Source organism: Citrus sinensis, chromosome 9 (genome assembly GCF_022201045.2).
Source record: "Citrus sinensis cultivar Valencia sweet orange chromosome 9, DVS_A1.0, whole genome shotgun sequence".
Taxonomy (NCBI): domain Eukaryota; kingdom Viridiplantae; phylum Streptophyta; class Magnoliopsida; order Sapindales; family Rutaceae; genus Citrus; species Citrus sinensis.
In genome coordinates, this window is record NC_068564.1 from 9,768,723 (window position 1) to 9,788,110 (window position 19,388).

The 19,388-nt window shown below is 33.6% G+C and overlaps 2 protein-coding genes, 1 long non-coding RNA gene and 2 other non-coding genes across 6 annotated transcripts; 3 read left to right on the forward strand and 2 right to left on the reverse strand.

Moving 5' to 3' along the window:
- Positions 1-396: 396 nt before the first annotated feature.
- LOC102610048 (glycerol-3-phosphate dehydrogenase [NAD(+)] GPDHC1, cytosolic) lies at positions 397-3,890 on the reverse strand. 2 transcript variants are annotated; one of them, XM_006493425.4, is made up of 6 exons: positions 3,675-3,890; positions 2,513-3,589; positions 1,889-2,110; positions 1,078-1,325; positions 858-997; positions 397-683 (listed from the first exon to the last, which is right to left on the reverse strand). In XM_006493425.4, the coding sequence occupies exons 2-6, from the start codon at positions 3,168-3,170 to the stop codon at positions 560-562; spliced, it is 1,392 nt and encodes a 463-aa protein (XP_006493488.2). In that variant the 5' UTR covers positions 3,171-3,589; positions 3,675-3,890; the 3' UTR covers positions 397-559. The 2 variants fall into 2 exon arrangements, with proteins under 2 accessions (XP_006493488.2, XP_024949328.2); XM_025093560.2 differs by having other exon boundaries at positions 2,513-3,890.
- Positions 3,891-10,696: 6,806 nt separating this feature from the next.
- On the forward strand, positions 10,697-15,009 carry LOC102629058 (S-formylglutathione hydrolase). Its single transcript, XM_006489807.4, has 7 exons — positions 10,697-10,935; positions 11,317-11,434; positions 12,607-12,654; positions 13,197-13,393; positions 13,680-13,778; positions 13,861-13,926; positions 14,608-15,009. The coding sequence occupies exons 1-7, from the start codon at positions 10,789-10,791 to the stop codon at positions 14,785-14,787; spliced, it is 855 nt and encodes a 284-aa protein (XP_006489870.2). The 5' UTR covers positions 10,697-10,788; the 3' UTR covers positions 14,788-15,009.
- A 1,031-nt stretch (positions 15,010-16,040) lies between these two features.
- On the forward strand, positions 16,041-16,235 carry LOC112495715 (U2 spliceosomal RNA). The gene has a single exon (XR_003062044.2). It is a non-coding gene; the product is annotated as a U2 spliceosomal RNA (small nuclear RNA).
- A 789-nt stretch (positions 16,236-17,024) lies between these two features.
- On the reverse strand, positions 17,025-19,361 carry LOC127900005 (uncharacterized). The gene is made up of 2 exons (XR_008051910.1): positions 18,706-19,361; positions 17,025-17,650 (listed from the first exon to the last, which is right to left on the reverse strand). It is a non-coding gene; the product is annotated as an uncharacterized LOC127900005 (long non-coding RNA).
- On the forward strand, positions 18,415-18,609 carry LOC112495693 (U2 spliceosomal RNA). The gene has a single exon (XR_003062022.2). It is a non-coding gene; the product is annotated as a U2 spliceosomal RNA (small nuclear RNA).
- Positions 19,362-19,388: the final 27 nt, after the last annotated feature.

Below are 19,388 nucleotides of genomic sequence, written 5' to 3' on the forward strand. Positions count from 1 at the left end.
AAAAAAAAATTGGGGTAAGGAGGATATGGTTTTATTTTTTTGGAAAGAGATATGGGGTTACTTCTACTCACTAAAATTATTTTTAATTTAATTTGACAAATGAGTTTGTAACATGTGTCACATTGTTATTCGATGGATTAAAGTGAGAGTTTCCATATATATATATATATACACACACACTAAAAGAAATAGAATTGCAAGAATTGCAAGGATACCGACAATACAGTGATCTAAAGACCATCCAGTATTAATTTTTTTTTTCTATAATCTATATATTTCAATGAAAACCGATAGTCTCAAAAAAGGAAAATCTGAACATGACAATAATGATGGAAAAAAAAAACTATTAATATATATATAAAAAAAAAAAAAAAAGAATTGGCATATAGTGCCATCGACAAAAATTAATCAGTAACTCGCTTACAATACATTAGAGGGCAATGCACAATTCATTCATCACAAAAACCAGTATGTGTCTGTTGCATGTTCATCTGACAATTGCTTCAATGTATATAATCATAAGTTCCTCAATTGGAACTTCATACAATTTGCAAAACAATCAAGGCTGGCTAAGAAGTGAAGGCCTATAAAAGGCATGGCTCTGTGCAATCTCAATGCGTTCCCGCGGATCATTTAAGGTTTCATCCCTCAGCGCTTGCAGAATTGCATGCGAAGACTGCTCCCTGGATCCCAAAATAAGCCACAAACTTAGTATTAGATTTCATTGATTACTTGTTCAACGATGTGGTAAGAGGTACACATGGTACCTGCGCACACTTTGGAGCATACCTCACCCTGCCAACTTCGTATATGAATGCTGGAATTCAAATTTTTTGAGTTCAGTTAGGGGGAATTACCTTGTTATAAGTATTTTGTAAAGAGTCTTCAAGATGGGGCAGAGCTCAACAGGAGCAACCGGCTTGTTTTCTTCTGGATGTAAGACACTCAGGCTTGACTGACTCAGAAGTTCGTAGAAGGCTCCCACTGCCGAGACACCCTAGTGGATATATAATTGCAGATGTGAGAAATAGCCCTTCTGAAAGATAAAAAGTGTTTTGCAGAAATCGCGATTGATACCTGAATCATTCCTTTGCCGCTGATGTTCTCACCCATATCTCGACTTAGTTCCCCCTTGGCTAACATTTGACCGTACCATGCATTTCGACCTTTTAACAAGGTTACATATGTGTCTGCCAGCAATGGTCCTGCAAGCTTCTCAGGCTCCTCTGCTAGCAAATGAGTGATGAATATCATCTCTGATGTACAATGCGCAAAATATACTGATTTGCTGGTGGCACTCTCATTGGTAAGAGCTGCTGTCATTCCTGGAAATGTAAATGGGAAGGTCAGTCAATATGTTGGTCAAAATGGAAACAGAGAAGCATTATTAACAAACATTTATGTCTCAAATTCCAAATAACAGAAATTTTACTTCCAAGTTTTAGATTTCCATGGCTTTATAACTAGAGGCAAAGTGATTTTATTGATGTCAACAATTTTAGTTTGATTGGTTTTGTCTTCAAAAAGTTTTCATCAAGTCACCAATTATCTCCTTAATATTGTATCAATCCTGCATTTTCATTGTGTTCTTAGGATGATTTGTTTTAACATGGAACATAAAGAAGAATTTCAACCACTCTTTGTTCCTGTCCGAAGGATGCTATAAAAGCCTTTTATTCAACTATCAAAAGTTCGGAAAAATCCAATTATGAATCACATTCCAACATTATTGCGAAAAGAGAATGCAAGACATGAAACTTACACCATATGATACCCAAAGCTACCATCAAAGTTACCAATCACCCTCATTGGTGGTATAATGGTTGATGTAGTAGAAATACTTGCTCCATATATAAAATTTATTGAGCAACAAGAAAGTGATACTTACCAGCACCAATGGCATAGACATTTTTCAGGCCACCCATGACTTCATGAGTGACGAGGTCACTGTTATCCCACACAACAAAATGAGGCTGCCTGAGAAATTTTGCCACCGGCTTCCTCCACTTTTCCGCTCCACAGATTCGAGCATTAGCATATTCTTTATTGTAAATCTCCGATGCAATGTTTGGTCCACCAAGATAAAGAATGTTATCCATAGGTATTCCAGCTGCTAGGCAGATATACCAAGCTTAGAAAATGGGAGAAAATGGTTTCTAAAGTGGAAAAAGACATGAAAAACTGAAAGAGATAGCTAAAGAATGAAACAGAAATGGTGTAAAGATACACCAAACACATTTTATAGATTGCAGACTCATAAACATAGTATAAGGGGTTATGTAACTGCTTGCATTTCAACACAAAACAGAGCAGGAAGAGATTAAAATTGTTCAATCCAGAGATATCGATGCCCTCAAACATGCGAATTTGTGTGTGTTTTCACCTATGCAGCTAAAATGCAACCAAACAAGAAATCAATTCACCAATTTTTTACAGAATTAAACAAGATAAAGCCAAGAATCAGATATATACACATCAGGATGACTATAAGTATCCGAGAAGCAAGTCTTACTTGCTCGGTTAATCATCTGCGTAGGAGTTATGATATGCGGAACAGGTTGCAATGCAGCCTCAATACCCTTTGCCAAAGAGATGATTATAGGCACTGTGAGTCTCTCCTTCCAGTAATGGCTAATCTCTTCAAACACGTCGCGAGTTTCAGTCGAAGGCAGGCCATTCACCACAATATCAGCATCCCACACAGCTTCTTGCAAGTTGGTGACAACCTTCAAAGGACAGAGCGGCGTCTCAATCATGTTCAAGCAAAATCCATCTTTCAAGATCTCATCCGCGTAAAGGGTCCGATCACCTAACCTTGCCTCAACATACTTCAAATAGGCACACCTCCGGATCAACCTCCTTAACACATCCTCCCTGGAATTGATCACTTCAAAGAGATGTTCAGCCGTTGCTCTATCAACAGCTTTCCCGGCTCTCCTCCATATCCTAATCTGCACCTTCTCCCGGAACTGGCCGTAGCTATCTTGCAACAAAGCAGCAAAGACACTGCCCCAAGCACCAGCTCCGACACCAACAATCCTCAATGGATCACCATCAACCTTGCCAAGAAGGCGCCGCAGCTCATCAAGCTTTTCTTCCAAACCATTGCCATTCTGAACACCCCCATTTGAGTACAAATTTCGATTCATCACCTCAATGCTCCCCACCATTTTCTTGCAACCCAAGAATTCAATTATATCAAGTAACTCTACTTAGCGGGTAAGTTTCAGTTTCTTGATTACGGTTTGATGTTGAACAATGAATCTCAAAACAACTTATGGACTAGATTTTATACAAGTTTTGCTCCCACAACCCCCCCACAAATACTTGATTATTATTTGCTTTAATTTATAGACCAAACAAATTTCCACTTCCCAAATTCTGCAGATCTTATTGGTAAATTATTGGCCAAAATCAAAACTAATTAATTAGATTTTCACACCAACCAATCAAGAAACTTCGAAACAATAATATACATGAACGAATCTGTGTTGTTTCTGAAGAGACGTTGAAAATCACATGACCCCAAAAGAGAAAATTCCAAATATTCTTCGATTGGTCCGTCTGATCAGTTTGTTCATCTACCCATCTACAAAGTGCGGACAAAACTTCAAAAGCAAAAACAAATAGAAACAATAATAATAATAAAAAAAGAGCCAAAGTCAAAGATCAACCTTGTCGTGTCGGCAACTACAAAGTTATGTTGTCATCAACAACATTAGCGGTTTATTAAGTTGGTTCGCTTAATTACGAATCAATGCATGCATGCATGCGTGAATTGTGTGTGAGATTGAAGACACACACTTAACAAAACACATGAACGTGAAGAAATAATTAATATTGTGAATGTGTGCATAAAGACTCCATGCAAATGCAAGGCAAGAAACTGGTGACTAATTCAAAAAAAACTTTAATGGCTTTTCACTTTGGTCATACTATTACTAAGAAACGATAAAAGGGGGGACTATTAATGCATTGATGGGCACAGTTGAGTAATAAAGATTACGGACGCTGCCAACTTCCCCAACGGTCATTAATATTTTTGCATGCAAAGAATTATATATATATATATATTTGATTGCATGTTTCCCAGGCCTCCATCTCTTTCATTTGGTTAGCATTTCAATGGGTAACGTATTAATAATATTCAGCGTCTTATCTTTTTATATCCTGTATTCGCTTATGGTTTCATTCCAGCTATATATATAGATATGGATATATCTTTGTCATTTGATTCATTTTGTGTCAGATTAATTAATATGCATTAATCGAAACCTACCAACGTCATTTCTCGTCTTTATACACGCTATTTGATGTAAAATCAAATTAATATATATATATATATGAAGATTTTTCCAATCCAAACAGTGGCGGTGCTAGGAAGTTAATCTAGTAAGAATTAAGTTGAAACAGCTTATAATTTAAAAAAATGGGTCAACAAATAATAATACTAAAATAAAATTTCATTTAAATATTTAATTAAATGCATTTATAAAGGTTCTCGACATAGTTTCGTATACTGAAAATTTTTAAAAAATAATTTTATTATCAAGATTACACAATATATCATTTTCTATGTATACAACAAGATTATCACTTGACCATTGATCTCTTATCTGATTTCATAAATGATTCAAAAGCTGAAAATGCCCTTTCTAGTGTAGTTGTGGCAATTGGTAAAATCGATAAATTTAAAAATTTTGAAAATGATCAAAGGTTTGAGTTTTGTTGTGGGTTCTTTAATAGGATTTTAAAATATATGTGTAAAAATTAATGTATGATATTTTAGTTGTTTTTAAGATTTAACAAGAGCTTTTGTAGTAAATTAAATTAAAAATAGGACAAATGTCAAAATGAATTTAAAATATTGGTCCAGAATCCGTATTTAAAGCGTTGTATATATACTTTATAATAGTATAAGTTATTTTACAACATTATAAATGTATGAAAAAGTTAATTTAAAATGTTGTATATATATAAAAAAATTTCAGTCCAGAATTTTAAAATATAGGAAAATCGAGAAAGCTTAAAAACAAAGTTTAATTTTAAAATACTAATAAACTCCGTAATTTCAAAGTTTTTCCGAATTTTTCCGGATTGTAAAATCTCGGATCAGAAATGTTTGTATGTATATATGCATGCATTATTGGTCATTATCCTAAAATATATTTACACATTTGGACCCTTGGGTCCGGCCATATTGCAATGAGTCTGATACTATTCCAAGCCCTTCGATATTTTAATTTTGTAATTCAACGGCCTCAATTAACATTTTTGCACATTTCTTGATATATCGAACGAATGCATTTGGGTTAATTAAAGACCAACACCGCTTGATCATGCGAAATCTTTGCAAATTGCACCGGAAAAAGTAAAATCTATGGCCTAATGTATAATCCATTGACATCGTCCTTGGTGATAGCATCAGCATATATATGATGTACAGATGTAGTGGTGAGTATTTTCCTCAAATACCTGATCATTTTGGAATTAAAAGTGCAACCAAATTATATGGCACTCAAAAATGTTTATCTGAACCAGCTATATGTATACATTGATTATGACATACTAAGAGAAAAATAGCCTTTGAAACATCCAAATATGATTAATTAGCATTATTTGCCCAATTCAAATTTTGCGTCCTCATTTTTTTTCCAAGATAACACAAATAGTCCATCCAAGCTTAGAATGCTCATCTAGTCTAGTTGCCTTTAGAATGAAATATACACAAAAGATTTTATTTAAGATATAAGTAGAAGTAGGACCTCAATTATACACAAAAAAATAACTTAATTTAAAAAGTAATTAACAACTTAATATTGAACTAATTCAAGGGGGATGCCGTAATTGTTTCTTAAAAGTACCAACAATCTTTGAGTTATTGGGATTTAATTAGTTTTATATTCTTATCTAATGATTAACAAAATGTTCAGCTCAACACTGAATTCAAATCAGAGTACTTAACATAGAATCAATTTATTAACAAGTTACATTCTGTGAACAAGTTAGCAGCTACTTCGATCTAGAAATGAGTTGAAACCAAACCTGCTCATCTCTCATTGATGCTGCTCTAGAAATTTCCAAGCTCTAGCCATGACATGCATGGTTACGAGTACAAATCTCATTTTTCCTTTTCCTTAAAGAAATTCATTCTACTTTCTACGATTATAATCGCATTAAGAAATTAAGCTGAGAGCAATTAATTGCTATGCTCGACGACCAAGAGAACAAAGCTTGCTTAGCAGTTGGGAGCCACTAAAGTGGTAGCCTATTATGTATACTAATTAACAAAGCTATCACCTTTTGTTTTAATCTTATCTCATTCTATCAATCAATTAGACAATTAAGAAATCTAGCTACCACAAAACCAATCTTAAACTGCTCTCACTCGCATTTAATTTGTAGGACTATCTGCCCTAATAATTGCCCTCTTCTTCTCATAAGCTTAACCATATGATGAAGCCTTCAACTTCTTTTTTTTAACGATAATAACCTTTTATTACTAATAGCTCAGTTTCTTCTTTCCCCTTCGAATTGTCACTTCTTGGCTTTCAAAGCAAAGAGAAATAAATAATATTAATAATTGAATTAGCTTGGATAAGCCGATAAGGTACAATTAATGTGGGGTTTGAATGGCAGGACAATAGCTACTAAAGATGAGGCACCCGATATGCTTTTTTTTTTTTTAAAAAAAAAAGATTTTACTTCTTTTTCAGTTTGATGCATGGATGTTTTATATATATGTGTGTGTATCTAATAAATAATATCAATATTTGTGATTCGACACAAATTGTGCAAGTAATTAAACTTAACGCGTTAATAAATTGTTTGAAGATCGATGTTAAGGTGGTTGTATGTAACAGTATTGGGTTTTGATAATATTGCATCCTTTTTTTCTTTTCTCTTTTTTTTATGGCTATTAAAGGGAATGCGTGAAGAAGCAAAGCCATTGATAGTGATGACACAAGAAATAAAGTCTGAGATATCAACAATTGTGTATTGATATGGATTGAAATCCTCTACTGATCTGAGCACTCCTGATATTTTATAGATCTTGTGCTATCTGTGTTTTAATATTAGTGAATAATTAAGATTTAACTACTTTTTCTTTTTTATTTATTAACCATCAATCATATTAATAGCACATACTCGGATAAAGATCAAATCAAGAGAGAATCCTGATTCGTATTGATATTTGTATATTTTTTGAAAGCTTCAAACATCATTTGGTAGGAAAGAGGGAAGATATTATTCTTCTATACCTCATTGGAGTTGCTTCAATGGCTAAAAGTTATAACATTAAACCTTACACTTTCACGGCTTGACCTCACCCTTCAATTTCTTTTAATTGACTCACACAGTTTCAACTCAGAGCCGGGGTCTTATAAAGGCCACTCCTTTATTGTTGGAGTTAAACCCTTGACTCCTCACTCACTTTATTATCTAACAATAAGTAAACGAAAGAGCAAACTTAAATGTAACATCCCATATGAATGTTTAAGTAGTTTATCGTCTAAAATAATTTATTACCTAAAAATATTATTATTCTGAAAATTAAATTAAGCCCAAAAGTACCATAATAATAAAATCGATTGTGCATTGGAAGTAAAACTAAACTTTAGACTTTCAATCATTATTATTTATTGACAGAACCAAAAGTTCCTCAAAAGGTGGAAGCTTAGGTAATACAAATACCAATAAACTTTCTAACAAGTTCACTTGAGGGTTTTTGATATATAATAATTAACTAACGTAGGAGCTCATCTCCTCATACACAACAATATTTAATAAATAAACCTATGAATCCACGAATACACAACATTTAATAATAAACTAACAGAGGAGTACCAATTCAAACACTAGACAGGAGCCTAAAGCAAAGCATCTGACCCTTAAGATTCAGTTTTTATTATTTGCTTTGGTCTAAAAAATGAAGTCGACAAGGGGGGGGAACTACCAATTCAATAAATATGTACGTACACAATTAAGAAGCAAGTCCATTTAATTAAGTTCATATACGTATGTCAACACATGAGAGTCCATTGATGGTGATTGAAGAGGCAAAAAAATATATATAGTAAGAGTAGGCCTTGCATTATGATCTTTAGCTTCATCCTCGCATGGTCTGTAGTAATAATTAATCATATTGAGCCATTAGGTATTAGATTTTTATATTAATATTATGGTTCTTTCAGTGGCATCCTTAACTCCGTTGACCGTTGGGACTCAACCGTGTAATTAATAATTCACGACAATAAGTAAATGAAAGAGTAAGTTTATGCATTTTAACCCCCCCAAAAAAAAAAAAATTCGTGGAGTAGATAGCGGAATAGTAATTATTCCATATTTTGGTTTTTTGAAATAAAATTTCTAAATTCAAAAACTAATATAATAAAATTATGTTACATTTTATAAGGTGAAGTGAAGTTAGTAAGATAATTATGATAACTATCCTCTCTTTCTCGATTATGTTTATGTCAACTCATGTCCGATTATTTTCTTTGATAATATCTCTCTAACATCAAGAACTCTGTTTGGACCAAGAAAAGGGGGTTATTTAAATATTTAGAAGCATAAGAGATACAAATTCAAGTGGTTTAGGATGATGATACGTACGTTAACAAGTGTCTAAACATAAGGTAGATCACATTAAACATTGTATTATATTTTATTTTAAAATATGAGATAGTGGGGGGCTTACTATTAGAGAATAAAATATGACTATCTTAAATTGAGATTATTATTTGTAATTTTTGCGAATAATATCTATTTTTCCAGTGATAAAGATCAATGATGTAGGGAGCTAAAATCTTTGAGAACAGGTGTAACTTTACTACTTTAGATGGTATTGACACCTGTAGAAGATGAACTCAAAACTATTTATAAAAGGCCAAGATTATGACAGGAAGAAGGGGGGCCAAAAAAATAGAGAACAACAGAATAATTACTTTGAAAAAAAAATTTAAAAATATAATTGGTTAAAATAAGCTTATGTTAAAATATTAAACAAAAAACAAATGTATTTATAAATAAAAGGATTCTTCAAAATAATTTATTAATTAATTATTTTTAATAGATTAAATTAATATATAGTTTAAATTTTTTTAATTACATTTTATAATGTGAAATTCTCCAAATAAAATAAGTAATTTCCTTTTCCTCTAAAAAAAATACTCTTTTCCAGTTCGAATATTAAAAATAAATTCTTAACCTATTAAAAATTGTAAATTTGATTTATAAAAGTTTTCATTTGCCTTTGAACAAAATATTTATTTTTCTTCTAATTTTAATGTATACGTGGATGAAATAGAATATTAAAAATTTATTGGAACTAAATAGTAAATAGAATTTCTAAGAGTGGCCAAATCGTCATTATTATTATTATTATTTTTGGGAATAATATTTTATTAACTACCATTTCTATTTGATGAAAAAAAAAACAAAAATAGAAAAATCTACACACGATAAAATATAAAAGCATTAGCTCCTTACACAGCGACCCAGTGAGCGACTCACTTCACCCTATGATCTGCTGAAAGAGCAAAGATCGTACACACACACACAGAACTCAACACAATCAATCAGAGAGAAAAATGGAGACGAAGCCGACAGAGATAAGCTTAATAAGGTATTGACACCTGTAAAAAATAAACTCAAAATTATCCACAGAAAGGGCAAGATTATGACAGCAAGAAGGTGGCGAAAAAAATAGAGAACAACAGAATAATTATTTAAAAAAAAAATTAATATAAATATGACTGGTTAAATTAATTATAAAATAAACTTATGTTAAAATATTAAACAGAAAATAATTATATTTATAACTCTTCAAAATAATTTATTTATTAATAGATTAAATTAATTTTTAGTTTTAAATTTTTTAAATTATATTTTATAAGGTGAAAGTCTCCAAATAAAAATAAAGTAATTTCCTTTTCCTCTAAAAAAACACAATACTCTTTTCTAGTTCAAATTATCAAATATTAAAAGCAAATTCTTAACCCATTAAAAATAGTAAATTTGATTTTTAAAAGTTTACATTTGTCTTCTAAAATATTTATTTTTTTATAATTTTAATATATACAAGGATGAAATAGAATATTAAAATTTTATTGGAATTAAATAGTGAAAACAAATTAATTAATTAATTCTTTATTAATAATAAATAATTTTTTATTGATTAATAATATTTTATTTATTATATATTAAATATTAAATAATAATTTATTTATTATTAAAAAGAAAGAGTGTTCAAAATAATTTATTTATTAATAGATTAAATTAATTTGTAGTTTAAATTTTTTAAATTAAAATTTATAAGTTGAAATTCTCTAAATAAAAATAAAGTAATTCCCTTTTCCTCTAAAAAAAAAAAAATCTTTTCCGGTTCAAATATTAAAAACAAATTCTTAACCCATTAAAAATAGTAAATTTGATTTTTAAAAGTTTACATTTGTCTTTAATAAAATATTTATTTTTCTTAAAATTTTAATATATACAAGGATGAAATAGAATATTAAAAATTTATTGGAATTAAATAGCAAATAGAATTTCTAAGAGTGACCAAATCGTTATTGTTATTTTTTTGGGAATAATATTTTATTAACTGCCATTTTTATTTGATGAAAGAAAACAAAAATAGAAAAATCAAAAATCTATCCACAGTACATTATAAAGCATTAGCCTATTACACAGTGAGTCAGTGACTCACTTCACTCTTTAATCTGCTGAAAGAACAAAGATCGTACACACACAGGGCGAGCTCAACACAATCAATCACAGAGAAAAATGGAGACGAAGCCGACAGAGATAAGCAGTTCTAAGATGTTCGGTGGATACAACAAAAGATTCAAGCATTTCAGTACAACACTGGGCTGCTCCATGAATTTCCACATCTACTTCCCTCCTTCTTCTTCTCCATCCTACAAATTCCCTGTACGTTTTTCTTTCTTTCTCGCTTACCCATTACTCACTTTCACTTGAATGTCAATTCCTCTCAGAAAAAGTTTAAGTCTTTTGCTCTTTAATTCTTCCATTTATCCCTGCCTAGGTTTTCACTGTTCTGTTGACTAATGTGTTTAATTTGATGTTGTGTTTCTTAATCATTAATCTTTGTGCTGGGGCTAGGATGGTAAATTTGTAATTCTTAATCTTCTTCCGTAACATGTTTTATGATTGGGATTATTGATGCTAAAAAAGATGATTGATATTGATTGAGTGGGAAAGGAACAGAATCAAGCGTGTTTTGTGTTTGAATTTGTTAGAATTTTTTTTTTAATTGTGATCTAATTGGATCTGCTTTTATTAATTTTTCAGGTGCTTTACTGGCTCTCTGGTCTTACCTGCACTGATGAAAATTTTATAGCTAAGTCAGGAGCTCAACGTGCTGCTTCCGCTGAAGGTGTGGCTCTGATTGCCCCTGATACATCTCCAAGTAAGTCATCAACCATCAACAGTACTAAGACATTTTCAGAGCAGTTTCGAGATTCACAACTTTTTTGCAATACTACGCTTTTTCATATTACCTGATGCAAATGTGCCACCTCTATCAAAAGACCTAGGCGTTGTTATTGAATGCTTTGTCTAGGTATTCTGACTAATAAATGGTGTGAGCATATTTGAAATGATTTGAGATGTCTTTACCGTATTTGATGGGATGGTTGAGAGATTATATATATCTTGTTGGGCCTTTAAGTTTTTTAAGATTAGGATATATGAAAGATTTACAAAAGCTAAACCAAAACATAATGCAAATGGCAAGTCACTAAGTTTATGTAATAAGTGAGCTTACTCATCATCCAATCTCGCTTGTGAGATATAACTGGTTAACTTATTTGCATACTAAAGACCGCTTTGATAGTTTAATAGGCATGAGTTGCTCTGTAGGATGCTGGATTTTGGAACTAAGCAAGATGTATTGGTCATCAATTATGAATTTTGGCTTAAAAATTTAAGTAATTGTGAAACCAGAAGTTGGTGTCTTCTTCCTTTTCTTTCCATTTATTATTTTTTTTACTCAGGATTTTTGTATCATCAGTGTTTTATACAGTTTATTACATAATGAACTGTTCAAATATCGCTAATTCCTTTTTCCTCTGTCAGATTATTGGTTAAAATAGCTTTTTCCCCTTGTACTTGGAGAACTGAATAAGAGATTGCTCATACAGCTTCATCTCAATGAAAGCAGGATAAACCAAATCATTGTTCAAATAATATAGTGTTACAACTCATATCCAGTCCAAGAATGAGCAGTCGAGACTGTTTAAGTGTGGGCTTTCTAATTACTTATCACTTGACCATTAAGCTCAGAATTTGTTCTATCTATGCTTCTTGATTCTCCTGTTACTTTTGTCCAGAACCTTAATATATTTTTTTTAAAAAATAGCATCATCATTCAGAAAATTATAGATTTATTGAGCATCAACCAGCTCATAATTGTTTAACATGGTAGCTAGTCTTCAATGTCTTCTCACTGTACTGACTGTGCTATTTCTTATTGGTATTGAAATAATATTAACATGAACTCTTTCCCAACTGCCAGTATATTTTGATAGTCTAAGGAACTGCTTATCTGACTTTGTCCTTTATTCCCTTATATAATTGCAGGAGGCCTGAATGTGGAAGGAGAGGCAGATAGCTGGGATTTTGGTGTAGGTATGCAATAAGGCTTTTCCCTTTAATGGTTGTCAGTCACAGCTTTACCACTATGGGCTTTAACCTTTTGTCATTTTGTGAATATTCTATACTAATCTGCATGTCATCCATATTAAAAGCTGTGGTGTAGTTCATCTTTGGTGGATGCACTGTCCTCAACCTAAATGGAAATAACAGCTGTCATTATGATAGTCTAATTGGATAGGTCAGATTAATGTGGCTCATATATCTTCTTTGACTAAAAAATTATTGTAGAGAGAGAGAGAGAGAGAGAGAGAGAGAGAAGAATAGTTCTAGAGGGTTTGCAACACATGGATTTGCTTCCGGTGAACCAGCTACATACTTCCATTTCTTCTGCCAATGTGATGCCGCAGGCATATCTTTGCTGTAATTCTATTTTTATTTTTTCCAATGTTAATCAATCATGCATGTCAGTAAGAAGCATGCCTAAGTATTAGCCAGGAGAAGACCAGCTATGAATTGAGCTTTGAGTTTCAGTTTTGGAGCCTGAACTAAATTTCTTTGTTTTTCATTCCATCTAGGTGCTGGATTTTATCTTAATGCTACACAGGAGAAGTGGAAGAACTGGCGTATGTATGACTATGTTGTCAAGGAATTGCCCAAACTTCTGAGTGAAAATTTTCCACAGCTTGAAACTTCTCGAGCATCCATATTTGGTCACTCAATGGGTGGGCATGGTGCTTTGACAATCTATCTGAAAAATCTTGACAAGTATAAGGTAGCTGGTTCTGATATTTACTTTCTTAACTGGAAAGTTTTAATGTCAATTACTTGTTGAGGTTCTGTCATTTTTTCTATAGCGAGTAGCCTATTTAATTTTTCTGGTATATAATATACATATAAATTTACGATGCTGGTTGAATTTTTCTTGGAATAGCTTAAAAATTCGAATTTAGTTTTCTTTTGGGCCTTGAGTGTTTCGTGATTTAGAACTTCCTGTCACATTATAAAAACTTCTAACTTCGGTTCTCTACTTATTTCTTGTATTTCTTGATTCTTTCCAGTCTGTATCTGCCTTTGCTCCAATTTGCAATCCTGTCAACTGTCCCTGGGGTCAGAAGGCTTTTACAAATTATCTTGGTAGTAACAAAGCTGATTGGGAGGTAAGATTCTCTGAGATCAAATTGTACCTTTTGCTGTATTCTTTGTGTTCTCGATGTGATAAATAATATTGCAAAAATGCAGGAATATGATGCCACATCTCTGGTTTCAAAGAACAAGAATGTATCTGCCACCATCTTGATTGATCAGGTAAGAAAGCAATGTATACCATTTTAATGTTCTGTTGGCTTAATATAGAATTGTTATCTTTTTGAAAACTTGTAGTGATTACTTAGAGCCTTGGATATCTTATTATTCTTCCCAAGTGAAGTAGGAAGTTGCCATGTAATGATAGCAGACCTCAAAAGTGTCAGCTAGTAGTTTGACAAGAATACGCATGTGTTTGAGAGTAATGGTTTATGCATATTGTTGGTCATTTGGTTCTGTATATAGGAGAAGGATGGTTTCTGGCAATCAACTTATATAACGTCAAAAATAACTTCCACTGATCTCTTTGTTATGAGTTCAAATATTTGCTGAAAGCATCCTCAAGGATAGTCTGTTCCTATAGTCCTTCCTATAAGATTACACATTAGTACTTTTAGGTGGTTGATACTTGCCAAAGAACATTAATATACCATATATCAGGGTGACATTATATGTGATATGCCAGCTAAGAATATTACTTGTCATATCCATTTACTTGTGTGATATGAACCTAAATTAAACGTTGCCAGTTGCGATGGGAAATTATTGACAAAAAAATAGCTGTCAAAATCTCAAAATTTGGTCTCTTCCCCAGCATTGGGAAAAATCATGCGGCATCATGTCACCGGCTTACCTTCAAAGTTTGTGTCAGGTCCTTTCTAATCTACAGCTGTGATTTTGCAGGGTCAGGATGACAAATTCTTGCCTGATCAGCTGTTCCCAAACAAGTTTGAGGAGGCATGCCGGAGTGCCAACGTTGCACTCTTGTTGCGATTTCAGCCTGGTTATGATCACTCCTACTTTTTCATTGCTACTTTCATTGATGATCACATCCACCATCATGCTCAAGCTCTTAGGCTTTAACTGCTTGAGATTTCCTGGTTCAGAAATCTGTGATGGTCACATCCGCCACCATGCTCAAGCTCCCAGGCTGTAACTTTTTAGATTTTGTGTTTTGAGAATCTGGAGCCATGTAAATCATTTAGACCAACTTTGAACTGTTTACTTGTATTGTCGGTCTGGTGTGTATGCTTTTGAACTACTGACAGAATTTGCAGTAATAAACTAAATGGTGGTTGAAATATATATATACATATAGGATTCTGTTGCTGTGTGTTATCGCCCTTGTGGACACATTATTCTTACACTTGGATAGAGAACTAATCCCAGCCATTTGTGACGTAAACCGAATTTTTAGGAGTTCAACTCAAATGCAAAGTATTTGGTAGTAAATAGAACAAAAATTTATTCACTTACGCTGGAAGATGATTTTTGTTTCAGCTTTACTTGCAAAACCAAATTTAAGATCGACCTTTTTCATTTTTATACCACTTGAAGAGATAAAACGGAGCACTAGCACTTTTACATACACGCCATAATAAGAGATCAAAGGAGCAGCAAAGGAAAGTCAGGGAAGAGGATCTGTTTGATTACGACAGACTTTGTGATGAGATGAATTTTTCGCCGTATGGTGCAGAATCCGAAAAAATATATAAAAGACTGATTCAACAAGCTGGAGAGCAAAACTGAGAGCAAATGGTATAATAAGTTACGAGAGGAATAGGAAACTTGCTAAAGAGAGAAGCATTAAGGCTAAGGGAAGATCGTCCTAAAAGAGGTCAAGATGCAGTTGCTGCTGCTAAAGAGTGCATTTGGCTCGCAGGGAAAGCAAAGGAGCAACAACAATTTATTTGTTTAGTATTTTTCTTGATAGAATACAAGGGTATCAAAGTTCTGTTAGGTTTTTGGGTCATGAGACAAGGAATGATTTTCATTATATTTGTTTCACCGTCACAAGTAGAATTTATACAACTAGTAGAAGAAGGGACAATGTTCTCTTCATTCATTACAAGGCCGGTTGTTTGCTTCGCAAGGCAAGCTACGCCTATTGGCTTTGCGTTGGGCTTGTCTTCAGATGTTTCTTGTGGGTTTCTCCGTGGGCTGTGCTTTACAACCAAATGGGCCGACCTTTTTCGAAAAAGAGTTATTTCATCAACACGCAGCAGCAAGAATGCGTTAACAAACTGGTTAATATTCTTTGTCCCACATCGAGTGATCGAAAGAAACAAATATGCCTGGTCTGGGTTTAAAAGCAGAGCTGCAGCACGAAACTGAGCATACCTTTCTCGGCCTTTTGGCTAAGATCAAGTGTAGTATCTGTTCTTATCAGTTTAATATCTGATATGTGGATCATTGATCCACACGATATTAAATTAATTTTTTAAGGGGAGGACTCATTGCGGTAGCTTGCTACTGCGAGCCCTGAGCGTCGCCCATGCGTTGCACTACAGCACCGGCCTGGCGCACCCCCAACCAACTCTTATGTTTCAAATTTTGGAAGTTTATCAGGATTTGGGTTGATTCTTATTTATCTTACTTCTCTTTAAAATAAATTGTCGATCGTTAAATTATTTCCGCAAGAGAAAAATGGCTACTTTTTTTTTTAATTTCTTTTTTAGTATTTGCTATGAACGTGCATCGTTAGTTTTATCACCGAAGTAAAGAACAGCCAGAACCTAGACATCATACTCGAGGTTAGGCTTATATATGTCATGAGCATGTTTGAAAACTCAAAAAAACTCAAAGAAGTGGAATCTTGTATCAAATGGGATTGAGTTTTTTTAATTTGAGGCTGTTCAGGGAATCATTTGAAAGACCCAAGTCACCAAAATTTATTCACTATCCCCCATCATCATTTCAATATTCTGTGACTAGAACACTGGTTTTCGGTCTCGACCTCCTTGCAAGTGTAGAGATGAGTCTAAAATATTTCTGAATAGTCTAATATTTCAGTTCGCATCTCAACCTTAGCATGGGGGTGTATCATAAACAATTAATATCTGCAGAAAAGGACGAAAGGGTAGTCACGTACAACTTCTATGTACATCCCAATGTAAACCCACGAGCAGGATTTTTATTTATTTATTTATTCCTTTTTTCTTTTTCTTTTTTTTGGGTGCTTTGATGATTGTAGTTCTTTTTCCATTTATCAATCCAATTAACTGCGTTTCTCTCATATTTCCATTTTCTTCCAAAGCTTTTTTAGATTATTCAGCCAGGCTGAATAGGCCGTACCTGAAATCACCATCTTCAGAAACAAATAAATTAATAAGGATATGAATATATGTGCAATAACGCATCAAAAACTCTTAACTGAACACTGAATCCTAATATAAAGAAAACAATAAATCTTTTATCTTTCCTTATTAAAGATAACAATCCTGGTTATATATTAACAGCGCAACAAAAACTTCAAAAGCTCTCTGTATCTTGTAGCGTTTAGTCTATATTTCTTCAGTTGAAGATCAGAATGGAGGAAAAGCCAGAGCAGCCGAAGCCACCATCATCATCATCACATTGGTCTGACATCTGTTTGTTCTTCGTGGCGTAGGATTCTAATGGATTATATCCCAACATCCGAAGCAATTACTTGGCTCATTTTCCCTTCAAACCTCCACCCAGATGGTGCTTCTGATGGCTGCCGCTTCTATAGTCTCGACGAGAGAAAGTTTTACTTTCAGAAAAACAGTGTGTTCAAGGACTTTGGGAAGAGGCATTTGTATTGGTTCATCTCACGGATGGCTCGTTGTCTTAGATGAAACAGCCAATCCTTTTCTTTTGAATCCCTTCTCTTGTATCCGGATTCTCCTTCCTCCCCTGGAAACTCTTCTGGATGTTGTGTCCTCTTCCGAATCGGGTTAGAAAAGATTGCCAAGTAACCATTGCCCTGAGTGACCGATTTGTTATTATTTTTGTCAGCATTATGTCTAAAGCTGATTGGTTTGTCAAAGATACAGAGCTGACAGAGAGAAGCATTTATGAGGTCAATATGCACTTGCTGTTGCTAAAGAGTTCATTTGGCTCGCAAGGAAAGCAAAGGAGCAACAACAATTTATTTGTTTAGTATTTTTCTTGATAGAACCCAGGGGTATCACAGTTCTGTTAGGTTTTTGGGTAATGAGACGAGGAATGATTTTCATTATATTTGCTTCACTACAACTAGTAGAAGAAGGGATTACCAAGCAATCTTACAAAAGGCCAGCAATGTTATCTTCATTAACTACAAGGCTGGTTGTTTACTCTGCAAGGCAAGATACGCCCATGGCTTTGCGTTAGGCTTCTCTTCAGATGTTTCTTGTGGGTTTCTCCGTGGGCTGCTTTACAACCAAATGGGCCGACCTTTTTTTCAAAAAAGAGTTTGAACTATTGATACCCTCCAACCACCTCTTACCCACTAAATAATTGAAATAAATAGTACTTCTTTTTTCAAACACTTTAATTTCTGAAATAAATTTGATGTCGTCTTCTTCCAAAATAAAATCCCTCATTTTCTTGCATCAGCACGCAGTAGCAAGAATGCAAGAATGTCCTTTCATCTTGATGTATTTTATTAACTAACTCATTAAAGTTCTTTGTCCCACATCGAGTGATCAAAAGAAACAAATATGCCTGGTCTGGGTTTAAAAGCAGAGCTGCAACACGAAGCTAAGCATACCTTTCTCGGCCTTTTGGCTAAGATCAAGTGTAGTATCTGTTCTTATCAGTTTAATATCTGATATGTGGATCATCGATCCACACGATATTAAATTAATTTTTTAAGGGGAGGGCTCATTGCGGTAGCTTGCTACTGCGAGCCCTGAGCGTCGCCCATGCGTTGCACTACAGCACGGGCCTGGCGCACCCCACCAACTCTATGACTCAAATTTGGGATTTGTACACAGGACAACGAAATTCAGAATTTGGAAGATGGATTTTGAGTTCAAACAATGTAGAAAAACTTACCTTTAATCCGTTGCCGAGATCGTGTTAACTTTCTGGGTGGAAATAACTGACTGTCGGTCTCCACCAAAGATTCTTTCAGAATAAGAAACAGTTTAATCTACTTTACGGATGACGATTCTGGGGAATCAATTTACAACAATCCCTCTTTTGGTGGTCATGATAAGGGTTGTCTCCCGGGGCCCCAATATTTTGATGATCATCATCATAGATTGAAGATTGAACCACTTCCCTTCTGGGTCGTTCCTAATCCGTGGTAGCTAGACTTCTGAGTTTTGCATTCAGTGTTGAGCTGGAACTGTGTTCAACCGTACGATAATCTTTGTGCAACTTCAAACACAATTAGTGATCAAATGAACACAATTGGTTTCATAACACCTTTCAAATAAAAAGCGATTGATGTGTTATTGTTTGGGTCACTTGAGTAGAGTTCTTGCGAAGAATTATGTTTCACTAAATGAGGAAAAGACAATCTCTAGATGCATCAATCGTATACAATATACACACTTTTTAGCTTATAATAAAGAAATTGTGCATACAGTTTTTAAGGCATGAAACCTTTGACTACATAGTCTTAATGGCTACATAATTGACTAAGCACATTATATCCCCCGTCCATTTTTTTGGCTGTTATGAATATCACAATTTCCAGATTAATGATAAAGAAAATTTTCATAGAATAATGG